The sequence below is a fragment of the Salvelinus namaycush genome, chromosome 2 (assembly GCF_016432855.1).
Source record: "Salvelinus namaycush isolate Seneca chromosome 2, SaNama_1.0, whole genome shotgun sequence".
NCBI classification, from domain to species: domain Eukaryota; kingdom Metazoa; phylum Chordata; class Actinopteri; order Salmoniformes; family Salmonidae; genus Salvelinus; species Salvelinus namaycush.
Genome location: NC_052308.1, coordinates 73,486,774 through 73,513,867, shown reverse-complemented (window position 1 = coordinate 73,513,867; position 27,094 = coordinate 73,486,774). Strand labels below are relative to the sequence as shown.

General features: G+C 40.3%; 1 protein-coding gene across 1 annotated transcript in view; it reads left to right on the top strand.

The window, feature by feature from the left end:
* The window catches only part of LOC120023442, a gene marked incomplete at both ends in the record, with an annotated part of 359,115 nt that overhangs the window by 166,596 nt on the left and 165,425 nt on the right, over window positions 1–27,094 (top strand). Inside the window, 1 exon segment of the mRNA XM_038967467.1 lies at window positions 16,348–16,918. Coding sequence (XP_038823395.1) covers window positions 16,348–16,918 — 571 coding nt within the window.

Here is a 27,094-nt window from a genome sequence, read left to right as displayed (position 1 = left end):
ACGCACAAAAGCTTCATTCTCTCAAATTTAGTGCACAAATTTGTTTACATCCCTGTTAGTGAACATTTCTCCTTTTACAAGATAATTCATCCTCCAGGTGTGGCATATCAAGAACCTTGTGCTGGGGAGAATAAAAGGACACTCTAAAATGTGCAGTTTTGTCACACAACACAATGCCACAGATGTCTCAAGTTTTGAGGGAGTGTGCAATTGGCATGCTGACTGGAGGAATATCCACTGGAGCTGTTGCCAGAGAATGTAATGTTGATTTCTCTACCATATGCCGCCTCCAACGTTGTTTTAGAAAATTTGGCAGTATATCCGACCGGTCTCACAACCGCAGACCACGTATAACAGCACCAGCCCAGGACCTCCACATCGTCTGAGACCAGCCACCCAGACAGATGATGAACCTGAGCAGTATTTAGCTCTGTAACAAAGCCCTTTTGTGGGGAAAAACAAATTCTCATTGGCTGGGCCTGGCACCCCATTTGATGGGCTTATGCCCTCCCAGGCCCACCTATGGCTGCACCCCTGCACGGTCATGTGAAGTACATAGATTAGGGCCTAATTAATTTATTTCCTTATATGAACAGTAAACGGTTGAAATAGTTGCATGTTGTGTTTATATTTTTGTTCTGTATATACAGCTGAAGTCAGAAGTTTACATACACCTTAGCCAAATACATTTAAACTCAGTTTTTCACAATTCATGACATTTAATCCTAGTAAAAATTCCCTGTCTTAGGTCAGTTAGGATCACCACTTTATTTTAAGAAAGTGAAATGTCAGAAGAGAGAATGATCTCAGCTTTTATTTCTTTCATCACATTCCCAGTGAGTCAGAAGTTTACTTACACTCAATTATTATTTGGTAGCATTGCCTTCAAATTGTTTAACTTGGGTCAAACGTTTCAGGTAGCCTTCCACAAGCTTCCCACAATAAGTTGGGTGAATTTTGGCCCATTCCTCCTGACAGAGCTGGTGTAACTGAGTCAGGTTTGTAGGCCTCCTTGCTCACACACGCTTTTTCAGTTCTGCCCACAAATTTTCTAGAGGATTGAGGTCAGTGCTTTGTGATGGCCACTCCAATACTTTGACTTTGTTGTCCTTAACTTTAATACCATATAAGCTCATAATTAATAGTTGCTAATACAAAGATGTCTCTGCTAGGCGGAGTTCAGCTTATTGCGTTATTGGCTGTTAGTTTCCCAATCACTCTTCCCCTTATTGCTATCATGTAAGACTGGAAGTAAGACTGGAACATAGTATCAACAGGAACTCATAGTTCCCTTTATCCATCTGTTACCTAAAATATAGTTTCAACACATAGACATCTGACTTTGTACAGTTGACCTTTTCATGCACTTGCAAGGTGTCAACCACTGATTCTTAATCTCAAGCAAAAGCAACACAAGAATCATTGTACTTTTGTCATCACAGTACTTTTGTTCCTATAATGTACAGATATCATCAAAGTTCTTACAAGTCAACTTACACACAGCTCTGACACACACACTTATCCCACCAGACATGCCTCCCGGGTGGCGCAGTGGTCTAGGGCACTGCATTGCAGTGCTAGCTGCGCCACCAGAGTCTCTGGGTTCACGCCCAGGCTCTGTCGCAGCCGGCCGCAACCGGGAGGTCCGTGGGGCGACGCACAATTGGCATAGCGTCGTCCGGGTTAGGGAGGGTTTGGCCGGTAGGGATATCCTTGTCTCAGTATGTAAAAAAATGTAATCAAGTGTATGCACTCTACTGTAAGTCGCTCTGGATAAGAGCGTCTGCTAAATGACTAAAATGTAAATGTAATGCCACCGGGGGTCTTTTCACAGTCCCCAAGTTTCCAGAACAAATTCAAGAAAGCGTACAGTATTATATAGGGCCCTTATTGCATGGAACTGCCTTCCATCTCATATTGCTCAAATAAACAGCAAACCTGGTTTCAAAAAACAGACCAAGCAACACCTCGCGGCACAACCCCTCTCCCCTATTTGATCTAGATAGTTTGTGTGTATGCATTGATATGTAGTCTACGTGTGGCTTTTACAAAATGTATGTAGTTCTGTCCTTGACCTGTTCTTGTCTATTGATGTGCTGTATTATGTGTCATGTTTTGTGTGGACCCCAGGAAGAGTAGCTGCTGCTTTTGCAACAGCTAATGGGGATCCTGATAAAATACCAAACTCTGTTATTCTCTCTGATCTCAGAAATAAAGATTCTTGGTTTGACTTGGACTCCAGCAGATCCTTATTTTATAATATCCACCACAACTCTCCCACGGATTGCTGTTTATCATTGTCTCAATGAAGAGTTCTTTGTTTTACTTTCCTGGGGGCATTTACAAGCCTTCACTATCTTCATCCCTAAACTAGCAACATTAACTATTGTCTATTGTTATTCTCAATAACTTCCTGGCCATATGAAATCCTAGCTAAATACAATGTCGGTGCCAGTTTTCATGTCTTTGATTATGCAAACATTTGTTTATTAGATTATATTTGTCATATAGCAATGATGCTCTCTCCTCAATCACTTACAGTTTCTTTGGAAAGTATTCAGACCCCTTGACTTTTTTCACATTTTGTTACGTTACAGCCTTATTCTAAACTTTAATAATTAAAACAATTTCCTCAGCAATCTACACACAATACCCCATAATGACAAAGCGGAAACAGGCTTTTTGTAAATTTCTGCAAATGTATTAATCACAAAAAAATGATTTAAATAAGTATTCAGACCCTTTACTATGAGACTCGAAATTGAGTTCAGGTGCATCCTGTTTCCATTGATCATCCTTGAGATGTTTCTACAACTAGATTGGAGTCCACCTGTGGTAAATTCAATTGATTGGACATGATTTGGAAAGGCACACACCTGTCTATATAAGGTCCCACAGTTGACAGTACATCTCAGAGCAAAAACCTAGCCATGAGGTTGAAGGAACTGTCCGTAGAGCTCCGAGACAGGATTGTGTTGAGGCACAGATCTGGGGAAGGGTACAAAAACATTTCTGCAGCATTGAAGGCCCCTGATTTAGCCCCCTGCAGTAAAAGGTTATTCATGGAGTAAAATGATCTGTTTAAGTCATTAGTAAAGGGCACATCGTTAAGAATACAATTATCTTTTTTTTGTGGTTTATATCCTCTCAATCATTTATTCCTTCATAAACAGAAAACATATGTGTACCTCAACACAACATGTGTTCAAGGGCCCCTCTAGGTTCACGACCTCTTGACCATTACATCTGGATAGCTGACAACTATTTTTAAAAGGGTAAAAGTGATCTGTTTAGGTCGTCAGTAAAGGAAGCATAGTTAAAGAGTACAATGAACCTTTCGAAGAGGATGGTGTGAGGCCTCTGGGGCATTTTTGGGGGGGTTGACTGAGACATCCCTCGGACACTCTTTTATGGGGGGTAAGATGTATCTGTTTAGGTCATCAGTAAAGGGGACATCTTAATATTACAATGACCCTTTCAAAGACAGAGACATCCCCCGGACAACTCCCCTATAACTATTTTTGAAAGGGTAAAAATTATCTGTTTAGGTCGTTAGTAAAACATATGTTTTGAAAGACACCTGGGGGTCCAGGTTGTTAGTTATTTTGTGTACATATAGTTCCCCTGTGTGTAAGAGCCCCCCTAGATTCACATCTTCTTGACGTTTAACATTTCCAGCCAAGGGGTGAGACAGAGGGAGAGATTTAAATTCATTGAAAGTAAATTACATTTATTTCAAACCTTTTATTTTATTCAAAAACTTTAGTACAGTCATTTAAACATACATATTACAATTATTAAAGTTTACTATGTAATATTAAATACAAAATTATGTCACTAATGTTTTTTACTAAAGAACTTTATATAAATCATACATGTTATTATTACATGTAGCAACATGACAACAACATGGTAGCAACACAACATGGTGGCAACACCACATAACAACAACATGGTGGCAACACCACATAACAACAACATGGTAGCAACACAACATAACACAACATGGTAGCATCACCACATAACAACAACATGGTAGCAACACAACAGGGTAGCAGCACAACATGGTAGCAACACCACATAACAACAACATGGTAGCAACACAACATGGTAGCAACACCACATAACAACAGCATGGTAGCAACACAACATGGTAGAAACACCACATAACAACAACATGGTACTAACACAACATGGTAGCAACACAACATGGTAGCAACACCACATATCAACAACATGGTAGCAACACAACATGGTAGCAGAACCACATGACAACAACATGGTACTAACACAACATGGTAGCAACACCACATAACAACAACATGGTAGAAACACAACATGGTAGAAAAACCTTATAACATCAACATGGTAGTAACACAACATGGTAGCAGCACCACATATCAACAACATGGTAGCAACACAACATGGTAGCAACACCACATAACAACAACATGGTAGAAACACAACATGGTAGCAACACCACATAACAACAACATGGTAGAAACACAACATGGTAGAAACACCACATAACAACAACATGGTAGCAACACAACATGGTAGCAACACCACATAACAACAACATGGTAGCTACACAACATGGTAGCAACACACCATGGTAGAAACACTACATGGTAGCAACATCACATGACAAAAACATGGTAGAAACACAACATGGTAGCAACACCACATAACAACAACATGGTAGCAACGCAATATGGTAGAAGCACCACATGACAACAACATAGTAGCAAGAAACACTACATGTAGCAACTCACATGACAAAAACATGGTAGAAACACAACATGGTAGCAACACCACATAACCAACAACATGGGTAGCAACGCAATATGGTAGAAGCACCACATGACAACAACATAGTAGCAACACCACATGACAACAACATGGTAGAAACACAACATAACAACTACATGTAGCAACACAACATAACAACAACATGGTAGCAACACCACCATAACAACAACATGGTAGCAACACAACATAACAACAACATGGTAGAAACACAACATGGTAGCAACACAACATGGTAGCAACACAACATGGTAGCAACACAACATGACAACAACATGGTAGCAACACAACATGACAACAACATGGTAGCAACACAACATGGCAGCAACACAACATGGTAGCAACACAACATGACAACAACATGGTAGCAACACAACATAACAACAACATGGTAGCAACACAACATAACAACAACATGGTAGCAACACAACATGGCAGCAACACAACATGGTACTAACACACCATGGTTGCAACACCACGTGAAAAAAACATGGTAGCAACACAACATGGTAGCAACACAACATGGCGGAAACACAACATGGTACCAACACCACATGACAACAACATGGTAGCAACACAACATGGTACCAACACCACATGGTACCAACACCACATGACAACAACATGGTAGCAACACAACATGGTACCAACACCACATGACAACAACATGGTATCAACACCACATGACAACAACATGGTAGAAACACAACATGGCAGCAACACAACATGGTAGAAGCACAACATGGTACAAACATTATTGGGCACAGACAAGAGCACAAAGGCAAGAAGGTAGAGACAGCAATACATCACACGAAGCAGCCACAACTGTCAGTAAGAGTGTCCATGATTGAGTCCTTGAATGAAGAGATGGAGATAAAACTGTCCAGTTTGAGTGTTTTTTGCGGCTTGTTCCCATCGCTAGCTGCAGCGAACTAAAAAGAGGAGCGACCCAGGTATGTGTGTGCTTTGGGGACCTTTAACAGAATGTGACTGGCAGAACGGGTGTTGTATGTGGAGGATGAGGGCTGCAGTAGATATCTTAGATAGGGGTGAGTGAGGCCTAAGAGGGTTTTATAAATAAGCATTAAACCAGTGGGTCTTGCGACTGGTATACAGAGATAACCAGTTTACAGAGGAGTATAGAGTGCAGTGAGGTGTCCTATAAGGAGCATTGGTGGCAAATCTGATGGCCGAATGGTAAAGAACATTTTGCTGCCCAATGTATCCTACCATGACTATATTCAACCCAGCTCCATGTGTTACCACTATCATGTATCCTACCATGACTATATCCAACCCTACTCCATGTGTTGCCACTATCATGTATCCTACCATGACTATATCCAACCCAACTCCATGTGTTACCACTATCATGTATCCTACTTGGCTGAAGCTTTGATCCAGTGGAAGAAGTATTGATGAGCAGGGAGGTTAAAGGTCACTTCAGGATACAGCTGTTACTCTACACTATCCCTAGATAATCCAGTAATGAGAGAAACTGAATAGAATATTTAGGTCCCTATAACATCTCCATCTATATATAACATCTGTATAAAATCCGTTGTCTTTTCTTTTTTTAACCTAATTCCATTTTCTCCGTTTAGTTTTTCCAGGTTTCTGATTTGTCCCTGTTTTTCTGTTTTTCTCTCTAAATCACACTGTTAATAGAAAAACAAAAACATTAGATGTTCTAAGTCCTCAACAATACTTAAATCACATCAGGAGACCACTTTTGAAGTCTGAGAAAAATCTAAGAAATGTTCATTTTTGTGTGTAGATACCCTTTAATTCAAGTGGCACCAGCAAGAGCCTTGCTTGGTTGGTGGTGTCTCTGTAGCACACATGTGATTGCAGAGTTTGCTGAACAAATCACAACTGGATTGATGCAAATAATCATGATATCATTCTGCCAGGTAGGCATAGACTACTTTGTAGTTAATGTTTAATTGACAACATTTTTGGGAAAGCTTTTCCATCAACCAGAAGATGGTTGTCATTAGCATAATTGCCCAACAGCTAAACATAGTGGTAGACAAATGCACTCAGACAGGGGCATTTCAGGGCTGTTTCCTCTTCAGAAAGTTGAAGGAAAATACAAATCACTTAGGCTAATTTAGACGACTTGCAGGCAGTGGGTTCAGAATAACTATGACATAAAAATGAAAACTCTTTAATCTGTCACCTAATCCTACCTAATGGGCAGGTCAGCCCTGGAGGAAAGTATTGGCTGTAAGAAGGAAGAGAAAACATAACATCTGTTTTTATTTTTTGTATTACCTCTCATGACATTGCTTGCAAGAATAAACATTGTAATTCATATTTTTCCAATCTGCGTTACCCACTCCAGTCAGCAGATGGCGATTTGAGTCTTTCAGGTGATGCTGCTTGCGTGACGTATAATCTAGTGGACGGAACTGGAGGCTTCTTCAACAGCGACAAAAGGCTTCTGATTCAACCAACGTGGTGATTTGCTAGCGAACCTAAAACCGAAACATTGAAGCGCTTTAGACCAATCTTGTGTATTTTACTCTTAGTGTTTAATTTGTCTACTAGTTCATTTAAACGCAATTTGCTTGTTAAATTAGCAAATGTGGTAAACTGATAATGCACTAGGCTAATCGACCGGAGCATGAGTTCACTAAGCTCGACGGAGAAAGAAGCTCTGGTGAAAGGAGAGGAAGAAGCTTTCAGGATGAAAAAGGAGGAAGAGGAAGCTATCACATTGGAAGAAGAGGATGATATTACAGTGAAAGAGGAAGATGGGAAAGAGGTTGTCAAAGTGGAAGAGGAGGAGGTAGAAGCTTTCAGAATCAAAAAGGAGGAAGATGCCATAACATTGAAAGAAGAGAATGTAGTGAAAGAAGAGGAAGAACCTTTTAGAGTAAAAGAGGAAGAGGAGGCTATCTCAATAAAAGAGGAGGAAGACGTTTTGGGAGTGAAAAAGGAGGAGGCTGAAGATCGGATTACAAACAGTGAGTACTGTCTTAAAAACAGGGGCACTATGAAGTTATTGATTTAATGTATTGTTTTAACGGGGCATTCTAAATCAAATCAAATGTATTTATATAGCCCTTCGTACATCAGCTGATATCTAAAAGTGCTGTACAGAAACCCAGCCTAAAACCCCAAACAGCAAGCAATGCAGGTGTAGAAGCACGGTGGCTAGGAAAAACTCCCTAGAAAGGCCAAAACCTAGGAAGAAACCTTGAGAGGAACCAGGCTATGAGGGGTGGCCAGTCCTCTTCTGGCTGTGCCAGGTGGAGATTATAACAGAACATGGCCAAGATGTTCAAATGTTCATAAATGACCAGCATGGTCAAATAATAATAATCACAGTAGTTGTCGAGGGTGCAGCACCTCAGGAGTAAATGTCAGTTGGCTTTTCATAGCCGATCATTAAGAGTATCTCTACCGCTCCTGCTGTCTCTAGAGAGTTGAAAACAGCAGGTCTGGGACAGGTAGCACGTCCGGTGAACAGGTCAGGGTTCCATAGCCGCAGGCAGAACAGTTGAAACTGGAGCAGCAGCACGGCCAGGTGGACTGGGGACAGCAAGGAGTCATCATGTCAGGTCGTCCTGAGGCATGGTCCTAGGGCTCAGGTCCTCCGAGAGAGAGAAAGAAAGAGATAATTAGAGAGCAGCATAAATACTGGAGGCTGAGAACGGAGGGGTTAGGAGACACTGTGGCCCCATCCGATGATACCCCCGGACAGGGCCAAACAGGAAGGATATAACCCCACCCACTTTGCCAAGGCACAGCCCCCACACCACTAGAGGGATATCTTCAACCACCAACTTACCATCCTGAGACAAGGCCGAGTATAGCCCACAAAGATCTCCGCCACGGCACAACCCAAGGGGGGCGCCAACCCAGACAGGAAGATCACGTCAGTGACTCAACCCACTCAAGTGACGCACCCCTCCTAGGGACGGCATGAAAGAGCACCAGTAAGCCAGTGACTTAGCCCCTGTATTAGGCTTAGAGGCAGAGAATCCCAGTGGAGAGAATTGGAATTGACCCTATACATTTGCAACACAAACAATATTTGACAAAATCATGATGAAAAGGACCATTTTAAACATATTCATGCCTCTTGATTGTAATAGATGGTCATACGTTTACGTCTGTTTGCTGTTCTCGTTCACACAGGAGAGAGACGTGACTATCGTGGATTCTCTGGGGAGCCTCAACAACATCCTGATGCTGACGAGTCAGAGAAGAATCTCTCCAGATCAGAACACCAGATGGTACAGCTTGGTTTGTTCTAGCATACAGTTTGCTCTATCGGGGTCTGGGCTGGGTTTCTGTAAAGCACTTCATGACAACAATGACATCAGCATCCATAATGATATGTGTCTGTGTCCCCTCTTTATGGTTACCAGGACAACGCTAGCCCTTCCTCCCTCCCGGAGTCCCTGTGTCGTGCCTCTCCCGGTAGCACCTTACTGCTGGGTATGAAGAGGTTGTCTGTGCTGCTGGTGGACTGCAGGAAAACAACGGGGCTGAGTGGAACTGTGAGAGGAGGAGAAGAGAAGAAAGGATCAGATTTGACACATCAAAGTAAGTGCTGTAGTTTAGTTTGAACAAATACAATAGATCTGCCCACTGGTATCTGTTACCAGGACAACCAGCAGAGTTCTGTTAGCTGACAGGAAGATAGACTGGTATCTGTTACCAGGACAACCAGCAGAGTTCTGTTAGCTGACAGGAAGATAGACTGGTATCTGTTACCAGGACAACCAGCAGAGTTCTGTTAGTTGACAGGAAGATAGACTGGTGGATATGGATGTTATGAATATCATAACACTGAAAAAGGATTCTGCCAATGAAAAGAGAGAATCCAATAGACCATATAAAACCTTGATGAAAGGTAGCTTTAGAGAGAAAGGATGATCCAATGTAAGATGCTTGTTTTACAAAAACTTTTCCTTAAAACATTATGGATGTTACATTGCCTGTCCCAGTCAACCCCTCTATCTTTACAAGACTGTTGAACAGGCAAACTAAACTCAAGACACTGTTCATTAATTAACTAATACTGGAGGAAAGCTGTGATCAGGCTGCCCACTCAAGAGAAAGCTTCAAACTGTAACCAGTGCCGTCAACCTTGTTCAGGTTATCAGTCAACCTACCAGGGTAGTTACAAACAGTAGAGGAATGAAATCATCAACATGTTTTGATCATATCTTTACTAATGCTGCAGAAATGTGTTTGAAAGCAGTTTCCAGATCCATCAGATGTAGTGATCACAATATAGTAGCCATATCTAGGAAAACCACAGTTCCAAAGGCTGGGCCTAATATTGTGTAAAAGAGGTCATACAATCTTTTGTAGTGATTCCTATGTTGTTGATGTAAATAATATATTTTTTTTAAACAAAGATAAATGACATAAAGAATGATTGTAAAAAATCTTTGGAGCATCTTCAATTAAATTTTGGTAAAAAAAAAAATCACACGTCACCGGTGTTTAATTTCTATTTTACCTTTATTTAACTAGGCAAGTCAGTTAAGAGCCTAGGTACAGTGGGTTAACTGCCTTGTTCAGGGGCAGAACAACAGAGTTTTACCTTGTCAGCTCGGGGATTCGATCCAGCAACCTTTTGGTTACTGGCCTAACGCTCTAACCACTAGGCTACCTGCCGCCCCAGAGCTACCTGTCTAACAGAACACAGAGAGTGTTCTTTAATGGAAGCCTGTACAACAAAATCAAGGTAGAATCAGGAATTCCACAGGGCAGCTGTTTGGCACCTGCTTTTTTCAACCTTTACCAACATGCTAATGACATTTGAGTAAAGCCAGTGTGTCTATGTATGCGGATGACGCAACACTGTACACGTCAGCTACTACAGCGACTGAAATGACAGCAACACGTAACAAAGACCTGCAGTGAGTTTCAGAATGTGTGGCAAGGAATAAGTTAGTCCTAAATATTTCAGATTACCTTAAATTACATGGGCCTACTATGCTAATTCTGTAGCAGTATTGTTAGAGGGGGTTAAAGATAAAGATTTTGTTGGGGAGCCAGGCAGGTATTAACCCTAGTTATTAAAGTTAGTTATTACCTATTATAACATTATTAATATTATTAAATATTATAAAAACCGAAAGGATAAGAGTAGAATAGATAGAGTAGCGCTTCCAGACACATGCTAAACATGATGGAGTCTTAACCTGTTTGGGCTGCAGGGGCAGTATTGAGTAGCCGGATAAAAGGTGCCCATTTCAAACGGCCTCGTACTCAATTCTTGCTCGTACAATATGCATATTATTATTACTATTGGATAGAAAACACTCTCTAGTTTCTAAAACCATTTGAATTATATCTGTGAGTAAAACAGAACTCCTTTTGCAGCAAACTTCCTGACAGGAAGTGGAAAATCTGAAATCGATGCTCTCTTCTAGGGCCTGCCTATTAAAGTCCTTGATATTTATTCGTTTAGATGCACTTCATACGTCTTCCACTAGATGTCGACAAGCAGTGAGAGAAGAAATGGTAACTTGATCTGGGCTCGAATAATTGCTCTTTGTGTGACGTGTCACCAGTTTCCTGTTTTCTGGAGAGCGCGTCAAGGGACCTGGATTTGCCTTCTGATAAGTTGTCGTTATGGACGACTAATATCTCCGGCTTTGATTTTATTTGATACATGTGACAATATCATCGTAAAGTATGTTTTTTCAATATAGTCTAATCAGATTATTGAAATTTTTTCGGGAGTTTTTGCCGTGTTCCGTTCTCTTCCGTTTGTTGATGATGGAGAGATTCGCGCCACTTGGCAAGTGTGCTTGCTAAATCGAGAGGGAAAAAGGCCGTTCTAAATCCAAACAACGATTGTTCCCGACAAAGGACCCCTTGTACAACATTATGATGAAAGATCAGCAAAAGTAGGACCCATTTTATGATGCTATTTCATATATCTGTCGAACATGTTGTGCTAGTCGTTTGCGGCCAGCTTTTGGGTACTCTCTCGCTATACCTAAGCTGGATGTCGTAATGAAGTTATTTTTAGAATTCTAACACGGCGATTGCATTAAGAACTAGTGTATCTATCATTTCCTATACAACATGTATTTTTTAGTTATGTCAGAAAAATATCCGGACGTTGTGGGAGAAAAAGATGCTACGTTAGCACAATGTATAACCACTGATTTCAGCTCTAAATATGCACATTTTCGAACAAAACATAAGTGTATGTATAACCTGATGTTATAGGACTGTCATCTGATGAAGCTTATCAAGGTTAGTCAAAAATATATCTTTTGCTGGTTTGTTACGATCGCTAACTTTTGCTACTGGGGAATGGCTTGTGTTTCTGGCTATTGTGGTAAGCTAATATAACGCTATATTGTGTTTTCGCTGTAAAACACTTAAGAAATCGGAAATATTGGCTGGAATCACAAGATGCCTGTCTTTCATTTGCTGTACACTATGTATTTTTCAGAAATGTTTTATGATGAGTATTTAGGTATTTGACGTTGGTGTCTGTAATTATTCTGTCTGCTTTCGGTGCAATTTCTGATTGTAGCTGCAATGTAAACTATGATTTATACCTGAAATATGCACATTTTTCGAACAAAACATAGATTTATTGAATAACATGTTATAAGACTGTCATCTGATGAAGTTGTTTGTTGGTTAGTTTGGTTGGTTCTTGGTTAGTTAGGTTGGCTTTGTGCATGATACCTGTGCTGTGAAATATGTCTGTCCTTTTTTGTATTTGGTGGTGAGCTAACATAAATATACGTGCTGTTTTCGCTGTAAAACATTTTAAAAATCGGACATGTTGGCTGGATTCACAAGATGTGTACCTTTCATTTGCTGTATTGGACTTGTTAATGTGTGAAAGTTAAATATTTCAAAAAAATATATTTTGAATTTCGCGCCCTGCACTTGAAGTGGCTGTTGTCATATTGTGGCCGGCCTCTGGCTTGCAGCCAGAAGAAGTTAAAGGAGGACTGTAGCATCTAATGATGAAACATTATGGAGTCTTAAAGGAGGACTGTAGCAGCTAATGATGAAACATTATGGAGTCTTAAAGAAGGACTGTAGCATCAAATGATGAAACATTATGGAGTTAAAGGAGGACTGTAGCATGGTGTCTTAAAGGAGAACTGTAGCATCATGAGGTAGTCACCTGGAATGCATTTCAATTAACATGTGCCTTTTTAGAAGTTAAGTTGTGGAATTTCTTTCCTTAATTGGGATAGGGGGCAGTATTTTCACGTCCGGATGAAAAGCGGCCCAAAGTAAACTGCCTGCTACTCAGGCCCAGAAGCTAGGATATGCATATAATTGGTAGATTTGGACAGAAAACACTATAACGTTTCTAAAACTGTTAAAATAATGTCTGAGAGTATAACATAACTTATTTGGCAGGCAAAACCCAGAGGACAAACCACCCAGGAGGATTATTTTGTTGTTGAGGTGACTCTGTTTTCAATTGGTTTCTATGGGAACATAGATTTCTCTGGCACTTGGTTGCAGTTCCTATTGCTTCCACTAGATGTCAACAGTTTTTAGAAATTGGTTGATGTTTTTCTTTAGAGAAATTAAGAAGTACGGCTATTCAGAACGAGGGTCCAGCCTAGTGCTCTCTAATGTTTTGATGCTCCAGGTCACACGCTTCACGTTGTTTTTATCCGGTATTGAACACAGTTTATCCCATCTTAAATTTTAGCGATTATTTACCTTTTAAAATACCTGAAGTGTGATTAGGAAAGTTGTTTGAAATGTTTGGACAGCGTTTACAGGTAACTTATTAAATATTTTGTAGTCATGTTGGGTGAGTTGGAACCGGTGTTCCAAATAAATGGACATTTTGGAGATATAACGACGGAACTAATCAAACAAAAGGACCATTTGTGATGTTTATGGGACATATTGGAGTTCCAACAGAAGAAGCTCTTCAAAAGTAAGGCATGAATTATATCGTTATTTCTGACTTTTGTTTCGCGCCTGGCGGGTTGAAATATGATTGTCATGTGTTTGTTTGATGGGGTGCTGTCCTCAGATAATCACATGGTTTGCTTTTGCCATAAAGCCTTTTTGAAATCTGACACGGTGGCTAGATTAACAAGAAGTTAAACTTTAATTTGGTGTATTGCACTTGTGAATGCATGAAAGTTAAATATTTCTAATAAAAAATATATATATTTCGCGCTCTGCAATTTCACCGGATGTTGTCGAAACGTTCCGCTAGCGGAACCCCTAGCCATAACAGGTTTTAATGTGTTTGAGCCAATCAGTTGTGTTGTGACAAGGTAGGGGTGGTATACAGAAAATAGCCCTGTTGGGTAAAAGACGAAGTCCATATTATGTCAAGAACAGCTCAAATAAGCAAAGAGAAACAACAGTCCATCATTACTTTTAGGACCATCACAGGAATGGAAAGCCCAGAGTTACTTCTGATGCATAAGTTCATTAGAGTTACCAGCCTTAGAAATTGCAGCCCAAATAAACGCTTCACAAAGTTCAAGCAACAGACATCTCAACATCATCGGTTCAGAGGAGACTGCGTGAATTAGGCCTTCATGGTCGAATTGCTGCAAAGGAACCACTACTAAAGGACACCAATAAGAAGAAGAGACTTGCTTGGGCCAAGAAACACGAGCAATGGACATTAGAACGATGGATATCTGTCCTTGGGTCTGATGAGTCCAAATTTGAGATTTTTGGTTCCGAGCGTCATATCTTTGTGAGAGGCGGAGTAGATGACCAGATTATCTCCACGTGTGGTTCCCACCGTGAAGCATGGAGGAGGAGATGTGATGGTGTGCGGTTGCTTTGCTGTTGACAATGTCAGTGATTTATTTATTCAAGTCACACTTAACCAGCATGGCTACCACATCATTCTGCAGCGATACGCCATCCCATCTGGTTTGGGCTTAGTCCCACTATCATTTATTTTTCAACAGGACAATGACCTTGGTCAACACACCTCCAGGCTGTGTAAGAGCTATTTGACCAAGAAGGAGAGTGATGGAGTGCTGCATCAGATGACCTGGCCTACTCAATCCCCCGACCTCAACCAAATTGAGATGGTTTGGGATGAGTTGGATTGCAGAGTGAAGGGAAAGCAGCCTACAAGTTCTCAGCATATGTGGGAACTCCTTCACAACTATTGGAAAAGCATTCCAGGTGAAGCTGGTTGAGAGAAAGCCAAGAGTGTGCAAAGCTATCAAGGCAAAGGGTGGCTACTTTTAAAGAATCTAATATATATTTTGATTTGTTTAACACTTGTGGTTACTACATGATTCCATGTGTTTTTTAATAATTTTGATGTCTTCTCTATTATTCTACAATGTAGAAAATAGTAAAAAGAAAGAAAAACCCTTGAATGAGTAGGTGAGTCCTAACTTTTGACTGGTACTGTACATTAAATTCCCTGGCAACAGCTCCAGTGGACATTCCTGCAGTCAGCATGCCATTTGCCCGCTCCCTCAGAGATCTGTGGCATTGTTGTGTGACAAAACTGCACATTTTCGAGTGGCCTTTTATTATCCCCAGCACAAGGTGCACCTGTGTAATAATCAAGCTGTTCAATCAGCTTCTTGATATGCCACACCTGTCAGGAGGATGGATTATCTTGGCAAAGAATAAATGTTAGCTAACAGGGATGTAAAAATTTTTTTTTTATCAGCTCATTAAACATCCAACACTTTACATGTTGAGTTTATATTTTTGTTAATTGTATTAACTGTCAGTTTTAGGAACATCTACCCAAAATATTACTTTACCCAAAATATGACATCGGCGATAGTCAAAATATTGGAAATCTGTGAACGTCTAAATAAGAAATTGGTCCATTTAAACATCATGTGTCGAACCCTTTCAACAACGGGGAGATGTTACTGATGTGCTTTGTGTCTTCGACGTAAAAACCAGTTTTGGATTATCACACAAAATTACCTATTTAGTTATTTTATGTTTAAGGAAGTTTGTAGGTCACATAGGTCACATTCTGTATCATACAACTATGAAGGTTATATATTTAGAACCACCTGCTGATAGGAATCCAGCGATGTTAGTGTCATAGAACTGTCTAGTTTTTTGTGTTCTGACTTGTAAAACAGGATGAATAAAATAAGTAATGTAAACATATCAGTAATTACCAGGATGCTCTACAACATTTGTTTTAAAATCACACAAAGATTGTTAACTGGCCTCAGGTTATTGAGAGATCTGATTCAGGATTTACCCTCGTAGCAAGGTTGTTTTATCATGTGGAGGTTTCATTCAGGTCTCTATTTTTTTTTTTAAACACTGTCTTTGGCAGGAGAAAGACCAGACTCAGAGGAACCAGAGCCAGGGACGTCCAAACCAGCAAGACGACACCAGTGCTCCCACTGTAGAAAGGGTTGTAACCGGTTATGGGACCTGAAACGGCATGAGAGAATACACACACGGGAGAAGCCTTACCACTGCTCCCAATGTGGAAAGGGTTTCAGCGAGGCGGCGAAGCTGAAACGGCATGAAGGAATACACACGGGGAGAAGCCTTACCACTGCCCCCAGTGTGGAAAGGGTTTTAAATTTATAGCACACCTGAAAAAACATGAGAGAATCCACACAGGGGAGATGCCTTACCACTGCCCCCAGTGTGGAAAGTGTTTTAAATTCATAGCACACCTGAAAAAACATGAGAGAATCCACACAGGGGAGAAGCCTTACCACTGCTCCCAGTGCGGAAAGAGTTTTACCAATTTAGGGAACCTGAAAAACCATGAGAGAATACACACAGGGGAGAAGCCTTACCACTGCTCCCAGTGTGGAAAGTGTTTTAACAAGTTAGGGAACCTGAAACAACATGAGAGAAGCCACACAGGGGAGAAGCCTTACCACTGCTCCCAGTGTGGAAAGGGTTTCAGCCGGCCTGCGGATCTGAAACGGCATGAGAGAATACACACAGGGGAGAAGCCTTACCACTGCTCCCAGTGTGGAAAGAGTTTTAACAATTTAGGGAACCTGAAAAGACATGAGAGAATACACACAGGGGAGAAGCCTTACCATTGCTCCCAGTGTGGAAAGGGTTTCAACTGGCCTGCGGATCTGAAACGGCATGAGAGAATACACACGGGGGAGAAGCCTTACCATTGCTCCCAATGTGGAAAGTGTTTCAACCAGCTGGGGGAGCTGAAATGGCATGAGAGAATACACACAGGGGACTTGCTGTCTTATATTGTTGACTGATAATGATTACCTGTTTCTACCATATGAACTTGAATTGTACAAAGTATACTAAAACATATATTTGTATGCTATATTTGCATATTAAACATGAATTTAATATGGAGTTTGAATATAGAGTAGGTCAGATTCCTTCTGTTTTAAATGGTCCTTTTTTAAACTCTGACACTGTGTGTGTGTTTATCTGGGTGTCATTCCTCCAGCACTGCAGATAATCAAGTGATATTTGGATGTGATGCATTTGTTCCGTTGTGTACATTTACATTGTTGGCCCACTGATGATTTAATGAAATGAAAATGTTCACAGACTCTGTAATGCAAAATGTTAATTGTATGTGTCCATATATCTGAGTATGTGACTTGTGGTGGATGAATCAGAATTAGTTAGGTAACATAGATAATTAAGATCTCTTATCTGCATAATATGCTGAGGTGATATACTTGTTATTAGAATGTATCCCTTCGGACTCTGGTGATGGCAGTTGCACTTCTTCCCTCAGCTGGGGCTCAGTCATCTGGGGCCCAGAGAGGGGAGAGGTCAGGCTTGTCTTTCACATGTCCCTGGTGCTATGCAGAATATCAGGAAGGGAAGAGGACAGGAGGGAACATTGTCTTCATATGTGAATGTATCTGTTAAACTATGTAAAGGGATGACGTGATTAATGGGGAACCAATTACTTGTCTCCACAATGTCTATGCGCAAGTCACTCCCTCCTTTGGCATTGGGGGGAGGTGTGTGGCAGTGTCTGGAACCATTGTATGTCCTCTCTGATGTTGCACTTGTCCTGGGATAGTGTATGACCTAGAGACTCACTCCCCTCAGTGAGCTTGTCCAGGAGTGGGGTCAAGAAGGGGTTTTACTTGAGATGGGAGTATCTAGAGTTGACAATTGAGTTATGCCATTGGATGAGTTGGTGTTTTTGTGCTATGAAGTACCAGGAAAGAGATTAGAACCTCGTCTTAGGGACCAAACTGAATGATAAAATATAGCGAATGCTATCTGGCTACGGGATACTCCTTTCTCATTATAAAGTCTCACTTTGTGAACTGTTCCTAATATCTGTGGTTTGTTATGTCGACTAGGGAGTGGATCTTTGCTATAAAAGATCTCAGTAGCCATTGTGTTGCCACTCTCAACGGTTCATTAGAAATAGTGAATTGTTGAAAGTCATTGCAAAGATCTTATTATTAAAAATGTAGTTTAAGTATAACTCTGATTGGTGTGTGAAGTTTGTCTCTCCTCATTTGGTAATACATAAATTAACCACCACAGACTAACCTTGTGAAACTGACCTATTATAATCTCCTGTTCTTGGGAGTATCATCCTGCGTTGCAAACCAGTTTGCACCTGCATCCTTGTATGAATAAAGTCCCTCCCAGGAACAGGAAACTATAAAGATATGTGCTCATCACCCAATGCTTCAGGAATTCAGACTGTCTACACTGCGCTGTGTAACTGTTATTCTCTCTGAGCTCAGAAATAAAGAATCTTGGTTTGACTTGGACTCCAGCAGATCCTTATTTTATAATATCCACCACAACTCTCCCACAGATTGCTGTTTATCATTGTCTCAATGAAGAGTTCTTTCTTTTCCTTTCCTGGGGGCATTTACAAGCCTCCCACTGGTTGAATAAACTTTGTTTCCACGTCATTTCAACAAAACAAATCTATGTGATGATGTTTGATTAATGTGGAAAACTGATTCGATATGTAAAAAGCCATGAACATCAGGTATTTTTTTTATTTTTCACCGAACTGGCAACCTAAATCCAATGACAGGTGACATTTTGTGTTGATTTCATGTTGAATTCACTTTAGTTGAGGACTCAAAGAAATGTAAAGAGAAACTAGACGGTCAACACGTCTGTGCCCAGTGGGCTGGTTGGAATACGTGGTGTTGGATCAATATCCACCTTAGTAGCTAAGTTTCCATGCAATTTGCGCCAGATTTCCATGTGAATATTCTCAAATCTGCATAAAACAATATACACATTTTCCCATCAGAAATGTTTGCATCAAACAGACTTATTGTGGATAAAAGGCTTTGCGTTATGACGTAGTGCACAAGAAGAATAACGTTTGCTGTTAAATTCCCATGTACCCGAATGAAAAATACAAGTTAAATTGGTTTCCATCACATTTTCAACTCCACTGATGGTTTTAAAAACTTGCGTAAAATAGAAAACGTGCTCTTGTCCCGTGCACTGTAGCCTGCAGCTCACATATACAGTGTTGGTAGGCTACCTACATGATGAGATTATTATGGATAAGGGAGATATTATTTTATTTGTCAAATGGTAACCAAGCATCGATCATCATGTCACCAGAGTAAGACCATCAAATTGTATTGGAAAGGAGCATCAAGCTCATCACGTGCAGTTTCACCACCCTGTGAAGTTCATAACTTATTTAATCTGTAGCCTAATAAACTGCATGGGTTCCCAAGTCGTAGAGGGAGGACCACATGTAACGGATGTGAAATGGCTAGCTAGTTAGCGGGTACGCGCTACTAGCATTTCAATCAGTTACGTCACTTGCTCTGAAACCTAGAAGTAGTGTTGCCCCTTGCTCTGCAAGGGCCGCGGCTTTTGTGGAGCGATGGGTAACGACGCTTCGTGGGTGACTGTTGTTGATGTGTGCAGAAGGTCCCTGGTTCGCGCCCGTGTCGGGGCGAGGGGGCGGTTTAAAGTTATACTGTTACACACACAACATATCGCGTTGACTCCAAGTTATCTAAGATATGATCGTTATTAAATCAATATTTGCGCATAAAAGATTAATGCTGCCATTTCTCGTTTATACATTTTCACTGACACAAAAAGACCCCACCATGTCAAACGAACTAACAAATCGTCTGTCGGCATTTATAAAAGTGTACAGGCATATCCTGTTTCCATCAGCCCGGTCATTACTTTTGAAATGGTTGGATCAATATCCACCTTCATGATATGGATGAAGCCTGATTTGGAATGTCTGAGTAGTTCTGATGTCATAATACACCCCTCTGATAATCAAGTGATATTCACATGTGATGCATTTGCTCCATTGTTTACATTTAAGTTGGAGGCCCACTCTGATGATTTATGTCTTACATAGTGGGGCTTTAAAAGAATAGTATGGTGACATCTTAGTGTGGCTTGAAATGAATAGGATTATTATTGGGCTGATGGTTGGTGGTGCTACTATATAGGTAAGGTTGTCCAATATGAATGTTCAATACACACAATAGGTTGATCGGTAGCCAGTTAGCTAGCTGCTACAGTCCAATATGAATGTTCAATACACACACTAGGTTGATCGGTAGCCAGTTAGCTAGCTGCTACGTCTTTATCCGCACAGCTAGCTAACACAGCTCGCTATCAACAAAGTCAAAATGGACTCCAGGCCTGGTGGTGGCAGCAGTGCACTACAACCACTGTTTACCGGAGCTTCCAGAGTGAAAAATAATTAGGCTATATAAAGAGGGCACGACAAAAAGAGGGCACGACAAAACCTAAAACCTCAGGAGACTGAAAAGGTTTGGCATGGGTCCTCAGATCACAACGCAGGGCCAGACGGATTACTAGGACGTGTACTCTGAGCATGCGCTGACCAACTGGCAAGTGTCTTCACTGACATGTTCAACCTCTCCCTGTCTGAGTCTGTAATACCAACATGTTTCAAGCAGACCACCATAGTCCCTGTGCCTAAGAACACCAAGGTAACCTACCTAAATGACTACGGACCCATAGCACTCACGTCTGTAGCCATGAAGTGCTTTGAAAGGCTGGTCATATCTGAGGAGATGGGAGAACCTTCCAGAAGGACAACCACCTCTGCAGCACTCTGCCAGTCTGGCCTTTATTGTAGAGTGGCCAGACGGAAGCCACTCCTCAGTAAAAGGCACATGACAGCCCACTTAGAGTTTGCCAAAAGGCAACCAAAAGATTCTCAGACCATGAGAAACAAGATTCTCTGGTCTGATGAAGTCAAGATTGAACAATGGCCTGAATGCCAAGCGTGACGTCTGGAGGAAACCTGGCACCCTCCCTACGGTGAAGCATTGTGGTTGCAGAATCATGCTGTGAGGATGTTTTTCAGCGGCAGGGACTGGGAGGCTAGTCACAATTGAGTCAAAGATGAACAGAGCAAAGTACAGAGAGATCCTTCATGAAAACCTCCTCCAGAGACCTCAGGACCTCAGACTGGGGCTAAGGTTCACCTTCCAACAGGACAACGACCCTAAGCACACAGCCAAGATAACGCAGGAGTGGCTTCAGGACAAGTCTCTGAATGTCCTTGAGTGGCCCAGCCAGAGCCCGGTCTTAAACCTGATCGAACATCTCTGGAGAGACCTGAAAATAGCTGTGCAGCAACGTTCCCAAACCAACCTGACAGAGTTTGAGAGGATCTGCGGAGAAGAATGGGAGAAGCTACCCAAATACAGGTGTGCCAAGCTTGTGTCGTCATATCCAAGAAGGCTCGAGGCTGTAATCACTGACAAAGGTGCTTCAACAAAGTACTGAGTAAAGGGTCTGAATACTTATGTAAATGTAGTTTTTCAGTTCAAATTTCTAAAAACCTGTTTTTGCTTTGTCATTATGGGGTATTGTGATGTCATTATGGGGTATTGTGATGAAGGAAAAACATATTTTTATCAATTTTAGAAAAAGGCTGTAACGTAACAAAATTTGAGGCTGTAACGTAACAAAAATTGGAAAAAGTCAAGGCGTCTGAATACTTTTCGAATGCTGTCCTCTCCAAATTTGCTGAAGTAGGTAGGCCTGGTAGGGACTAACATTAGCAGGCTAGTTGCCTAGCAACCTTGCAAGCTTATCTGTAACCGTCAATTCATAAAGTATTTGCTTGTAAGTTGGCTGAAAATGTTATTGAAACCACTAGTCATGAGTGCACACGATTTGGTTTAATTTGAAGTGATCTATTTGAAGATATTTCTGTCAGAGTTTACATTGTAGGGAAAAGGCTGGCTAGCCGGGTCCTCCATATTACTTCACAGCCTGTAAAAAAACATTCTGACATGACTTCGGCATTCTTTGGAATTCTGATGGTTTTATGTACTCTAAAAACAGAAAAGAGAGGTGGAACTTTGCATTGGGACTTGTGATGCTATACTAATGCAGATCCATATGTTACATGTGGTTACATTTAGCTACCTTCACTTTAAGGGAGTTGTATGGCCACATTTAGATGTGAAAAAATAACAGACAGAGAAAACAATTTCTATTCTAACAGTATTTGGGTCATTCTTGAGCTCTGGTAATATTTCAGTCCCACTGACTAATTTTGTTTATAAAATGAAATGTCCAGTATAATGAATTGAAATAAATATAGCATTAATTTAAACTTTCTTATTACAAAATCATATTTTTTTAACTGACACCAAGAATTGTGTCATGTCCCCCAGGTGTTTCAATTAATTTTTACTTGGGAAATTAATATTAAAATGTGCACATAATTGAATGCAAACATAAATTTGTGTTATTTTGTTGAGAAAGTATTTTTATCAAATAAATGCATGATTATTGATTAAAATCACACAATTCAGCTCTGTCCCTCAGTCTACATGTAACGGGTTGTAAACCTGTGACAGGGTTAAGTTATTTACTTTATTTATGAATATTGCATCTAAACAAATTAATAATTGAATATATTATACATTATATATTGTTTATGTTCACTTATAAAACATGCTGTAATGTGTTCCATGTGAACAGAAAATATAAATTATGGCAGGTAGCCTGGTGGTAGGAGAGTTGGGCAAGACTCTTCAGTTGTTCCTTTAAGTTGCTCTGGATCCTAAATTACTCAATGATTATAGTGTATACATTGTAACGCTCTTCTACTTCGTCCTCCTCCTCAGACGAGGAGAGGCGAGAAGGATCGGAGGACCAATTTGCAGCGTAGTAATTTGACATGATATTTATTAAAGAATAAAGACAAATGCGAAAAACACTTGAGAATTTACCAAAATAATAAACGGAGTCAACAGACCTGAACAAACGAACTTACATAACACGAAGAACGCACGAACAGGAAAATAGACTACACAAATAGACTACACAAAAACCGAACGAACTAAACGAAACAGTCCCGTGTGGTGCAAACAGACACAGACACGGAAGACAACCACCCACAACAAACAATGTCTCAAGGCTTAAAATTCCTTATTTAACCTGACTCTCCGCCTTCATCTACACTGATTGAAGTGGATTTAACTAGTGACATCAATAAGGGATCATAGCATTCACCTGGATTCACCTAGTCAGTCTATGTCATGGAAGGAGCAGGTGTTCCTAATGTTTAGTAGACTCAGTGTAAAGCACTACAGATATTCAAGTGCTATTTGCATGTGATGCATTTGCTCTATTGTTTACAGTATTATTTGTATCGTATAGAGCGTGACTTTAAGGGAAAAGTACCGTCACATCTAGATAAAAACGAATGTGAAAAATGAACAGAGTATTAACACAAATGTGTTTTAACACACTACCTATTCATTTATTTCAGTATTTCATCATCCACATATTCATATTCAGCTTCTACGTCTGTGTACAGGAAAGTGTTATTTCTTAGAGAAAATATATCAGCTTATTGTTAAATTATTATGACGTTCTTTCCAATACAAAAAGTGTAGTAACTATTTATTTACTGTATTTATTTATTTTGCTCCTTTGCACCCCATTATTTACTTTCCACATTCTACCACTGCAAATCAACCATTCCAGTGTTTTACTTGCTATATTGTATTTACTTCGCCACCATGGCCTTTTTTTTTGCCTTTACCTCCCTTGTCTCACCTCATTTGCTCACATTGTATATACTTATTTTTTCTACTGTATTATTGACTGTATGTTTGTTTTACTCCATGTGTAACTCTGTGTTGTTGTATGTGTCGAATTGCTTTGCTTTATCTTGGCCAGGTCGCAATTGTAAATGAGAACTTGGTCTCAACTTGCCTACCTGGTTAAATACAGGTGAAATAAATAAAATTGTTTCCAAACTGCGTTACCCACTCCAGTCAGCAGATGGCGATGTATGTCTTTCGGGTGATGCTTCTTGCGTGACGTATAATGGACTGGACGGGACGCTTCTTCAGGAACAACAACACGGCTACTCTTTCAAAGAGTTCGGTAGCTTGCCAGCCAACATAAAACTGAAAGATTGACGCTTTAGACCGTGTTAATGTACATTAGCTAATATCAGTGCTTTAAACAGATTTCGGTTGACGTATCTACTGGTTAACTTTAAGCTAATTTGCTTGTTCAATTTGCAAACTTGTTAAAGATTGATACTGCGTCTAGCACTAGGCTAGTCGCTAATGCTACCTAGCTAACTAGTTAACATCCCTGACCATGAGTTCACTAAACTACTCTTCTCTTGCTAATGAAGAGGAGGTCTGCTGTATGGAGAAAGAATCTTTCAGAATGAAAAAGGAGGAAGAGGAGGCTGTTATAGTGAACGAAGAGAAAGAACCTTTTAGAGAGGAAGAGGATGCTATCTCAATAAAGGTGAAGGAGGAAGACGTTTTGGGAGTGAAAAAGGAGGAGACAGAAGATCCGATTTACACCAGTGAGTACTGTCTTAAAAACAGGAGCACAAACTATGCAGTTGTTGAACTAATGTGGGGTTTTTAAGGGGCATTCTACTGAAGTTCTACACTTGAATATGTTGTTCAGTAAGGTAGGAATTCTTTAAGGGGCAATCTGCCATTGGTTCATACATTTTGGGGACTTTTCAATTAGATGTATTGAATTCTCAATTTGGTTTACATTACAGTTCCCCTCATCTAGTATAACAGTCTTTTAAAATGCAATATTGGTGAATATGTTAAAATATCAAAGGGATGCAAAAGGAACCCATTTTGTGGAACAACCCTTTTACATTTGCATCACAAATAATTTTTTCGGAAATCAAGATGAAAGTGGTCATTTTAGCACCTTTTTAGACATATTCATGCTTCTTGTAAGACTCTGTGATTGTAATAGACAGTCATAAGTTTACCATCTGTTTGATGTTCTCATTCACGCAGGAGAGAGACATGACTATTGTGGATCCTCTGGGGAGCCTCAACAACATCCTGATGCTGACGAGGCAGAGAAGAGTCTCCAGATCAGAACACCAGATGGTACAGCTTGGTCTGGTCTAGCATACAGCTTGCTCCGTCTGGGTCTGGGCTGGGTTTCTGTAAAGCACTTTATGACAACAGTGACATCAGCATCCATAATGATATGTGTCTGTGTCCCCTCTTTATGATTACCAGGACAACGCTAGCCCCTCCTCTCTCCCAGAGTCCCTGTATCGTGCCTCTCCCGGTAGCACCTTACTGCTGGGTATGAAGAGGTTGTCTGTGCTGCTGGTGGACTGCAGGAAAACAACGGGGCTGAGTGGAACTGTGAGAGGAGGAGAAGAGAAGAAAGGATCAGATTTGACACATCAAAGTAAGTGCTGTAGTTTAGTTTGAACAAATACAATAGATCTGCCCACTGGTATCTGTTACCAGGACAACCAGCAGAGTTCTGTTAGTTGACAGGAAGATAGACTGGTATCTGTTACCAGGACAACCAGCAGAGTTCTGTTAGTTGACAGGAAGATAGACTGGTGGATATGGATGTTATGAATATCATAACACTGAAAAAGGATTCTGCCAATGAAAAGAGAGAAACCAATAGACCATATAAAACCTTGATGAAAGTTAGATTTAGAGAGAAAGTTTCAAGATGATCTGATGTAAGGTGCATGTTTTACAAAACCTTTTCCTTAAAACATTATGGATATTACATTGTCTGTCCCAGTCAACCCCCCCTATCTTTACAAGACTCTAGAACACACAAACTAAACTCCAGACATTTCAATGTGGTCTGTATTGCTTCATTAACATCTGATCTACAGATATATTATTCTACACTACTGGTCAAAAGTTTTAGAACACCTACTTATTCAAGGGTTTTTCTTACATTTTACTATTTTCTGCATTGCAGAATAATAGTGAAGACATCAAAACTATGAAATACCACATATGGAATCATGTAGTAACCAAAAAAGTGTTAAATAAATCAAAATATATATTATTTCAGATTCTTCAAAGTAGCCACCCTTTGCCTTGATGACAGCTTTGCACGCTCTTGGCATTCTCTCAACCAGCTTCATGAGGTAGTCAGCTGGAATGCATTTCAATGAATAGGTGTACCTTGTTAGCAGTTAATTTGTGGAATTTATTTCCTCAATGCTTTTGAGCCAGTCAGTTGTTGTTACAAGGTAGGGGTGGTATACTGAAGATAGCCCTATTTGGTAGAAGACCACCTCCATATTATGGCAAGAACAGCTCAAATAAGCAAAGAGAAATGACAGTCCATCATTCCCTTTAAGATATGAAGGTCAGTCAATCAGGAACATTTCAAGGACTTTGAAAGTCCTTGAAGTCGCATCAAGCATTGTGATGAAACTGGCTTTCATGAGGACCACTACAGGAATGTAAGGCCCAGAGTTACTTCGGATGCAGAGTTTGTTAGGTTCTTATTTTTCAGAGTAAATAACCCACGGACACTAGAGAAGCTTTTACCCAAGTTTAATTCTTACCAAAGGTTCTGTACATATGTAATTCAGACAACTCAACATGTGTCCCATCCAGATATATATCCCACTTAAGACGCTCCTCCTTCTCTCCAATCCTTCTTATGGTTTAACAGGAAAAGAGTTAAAAGGGTAACAGGATGCCAAACCTTTATTACCCCCTTAAGGGGAACTGACCTCTCCCCTCATCTCCTGACCTCAACCACTCCTTCACCTAATCCACAGATATCCATCTGTCTTCCCTATATCAACACGTTGCTCTTCTCTCCTCCATTAAACACATTCCAAAGCCTTCTGGCTTTCCACAGAGAACCCTTAACTTTCTCATTTGATTCTATGCTTCTTTTCTATCATTTATTTAATATCTCAATGTTCAAAATGTCAAACCCAACAGTCCGTCCTCTTGAACATCCTAATGTTCAATTCATATAAACTTGGAAATTACTAATAAATGTATAAACAATGATAATAAAACACGAATAAAAAAAATAAAAAAAGATTATAAAACATGAATTAAACAAACAAACA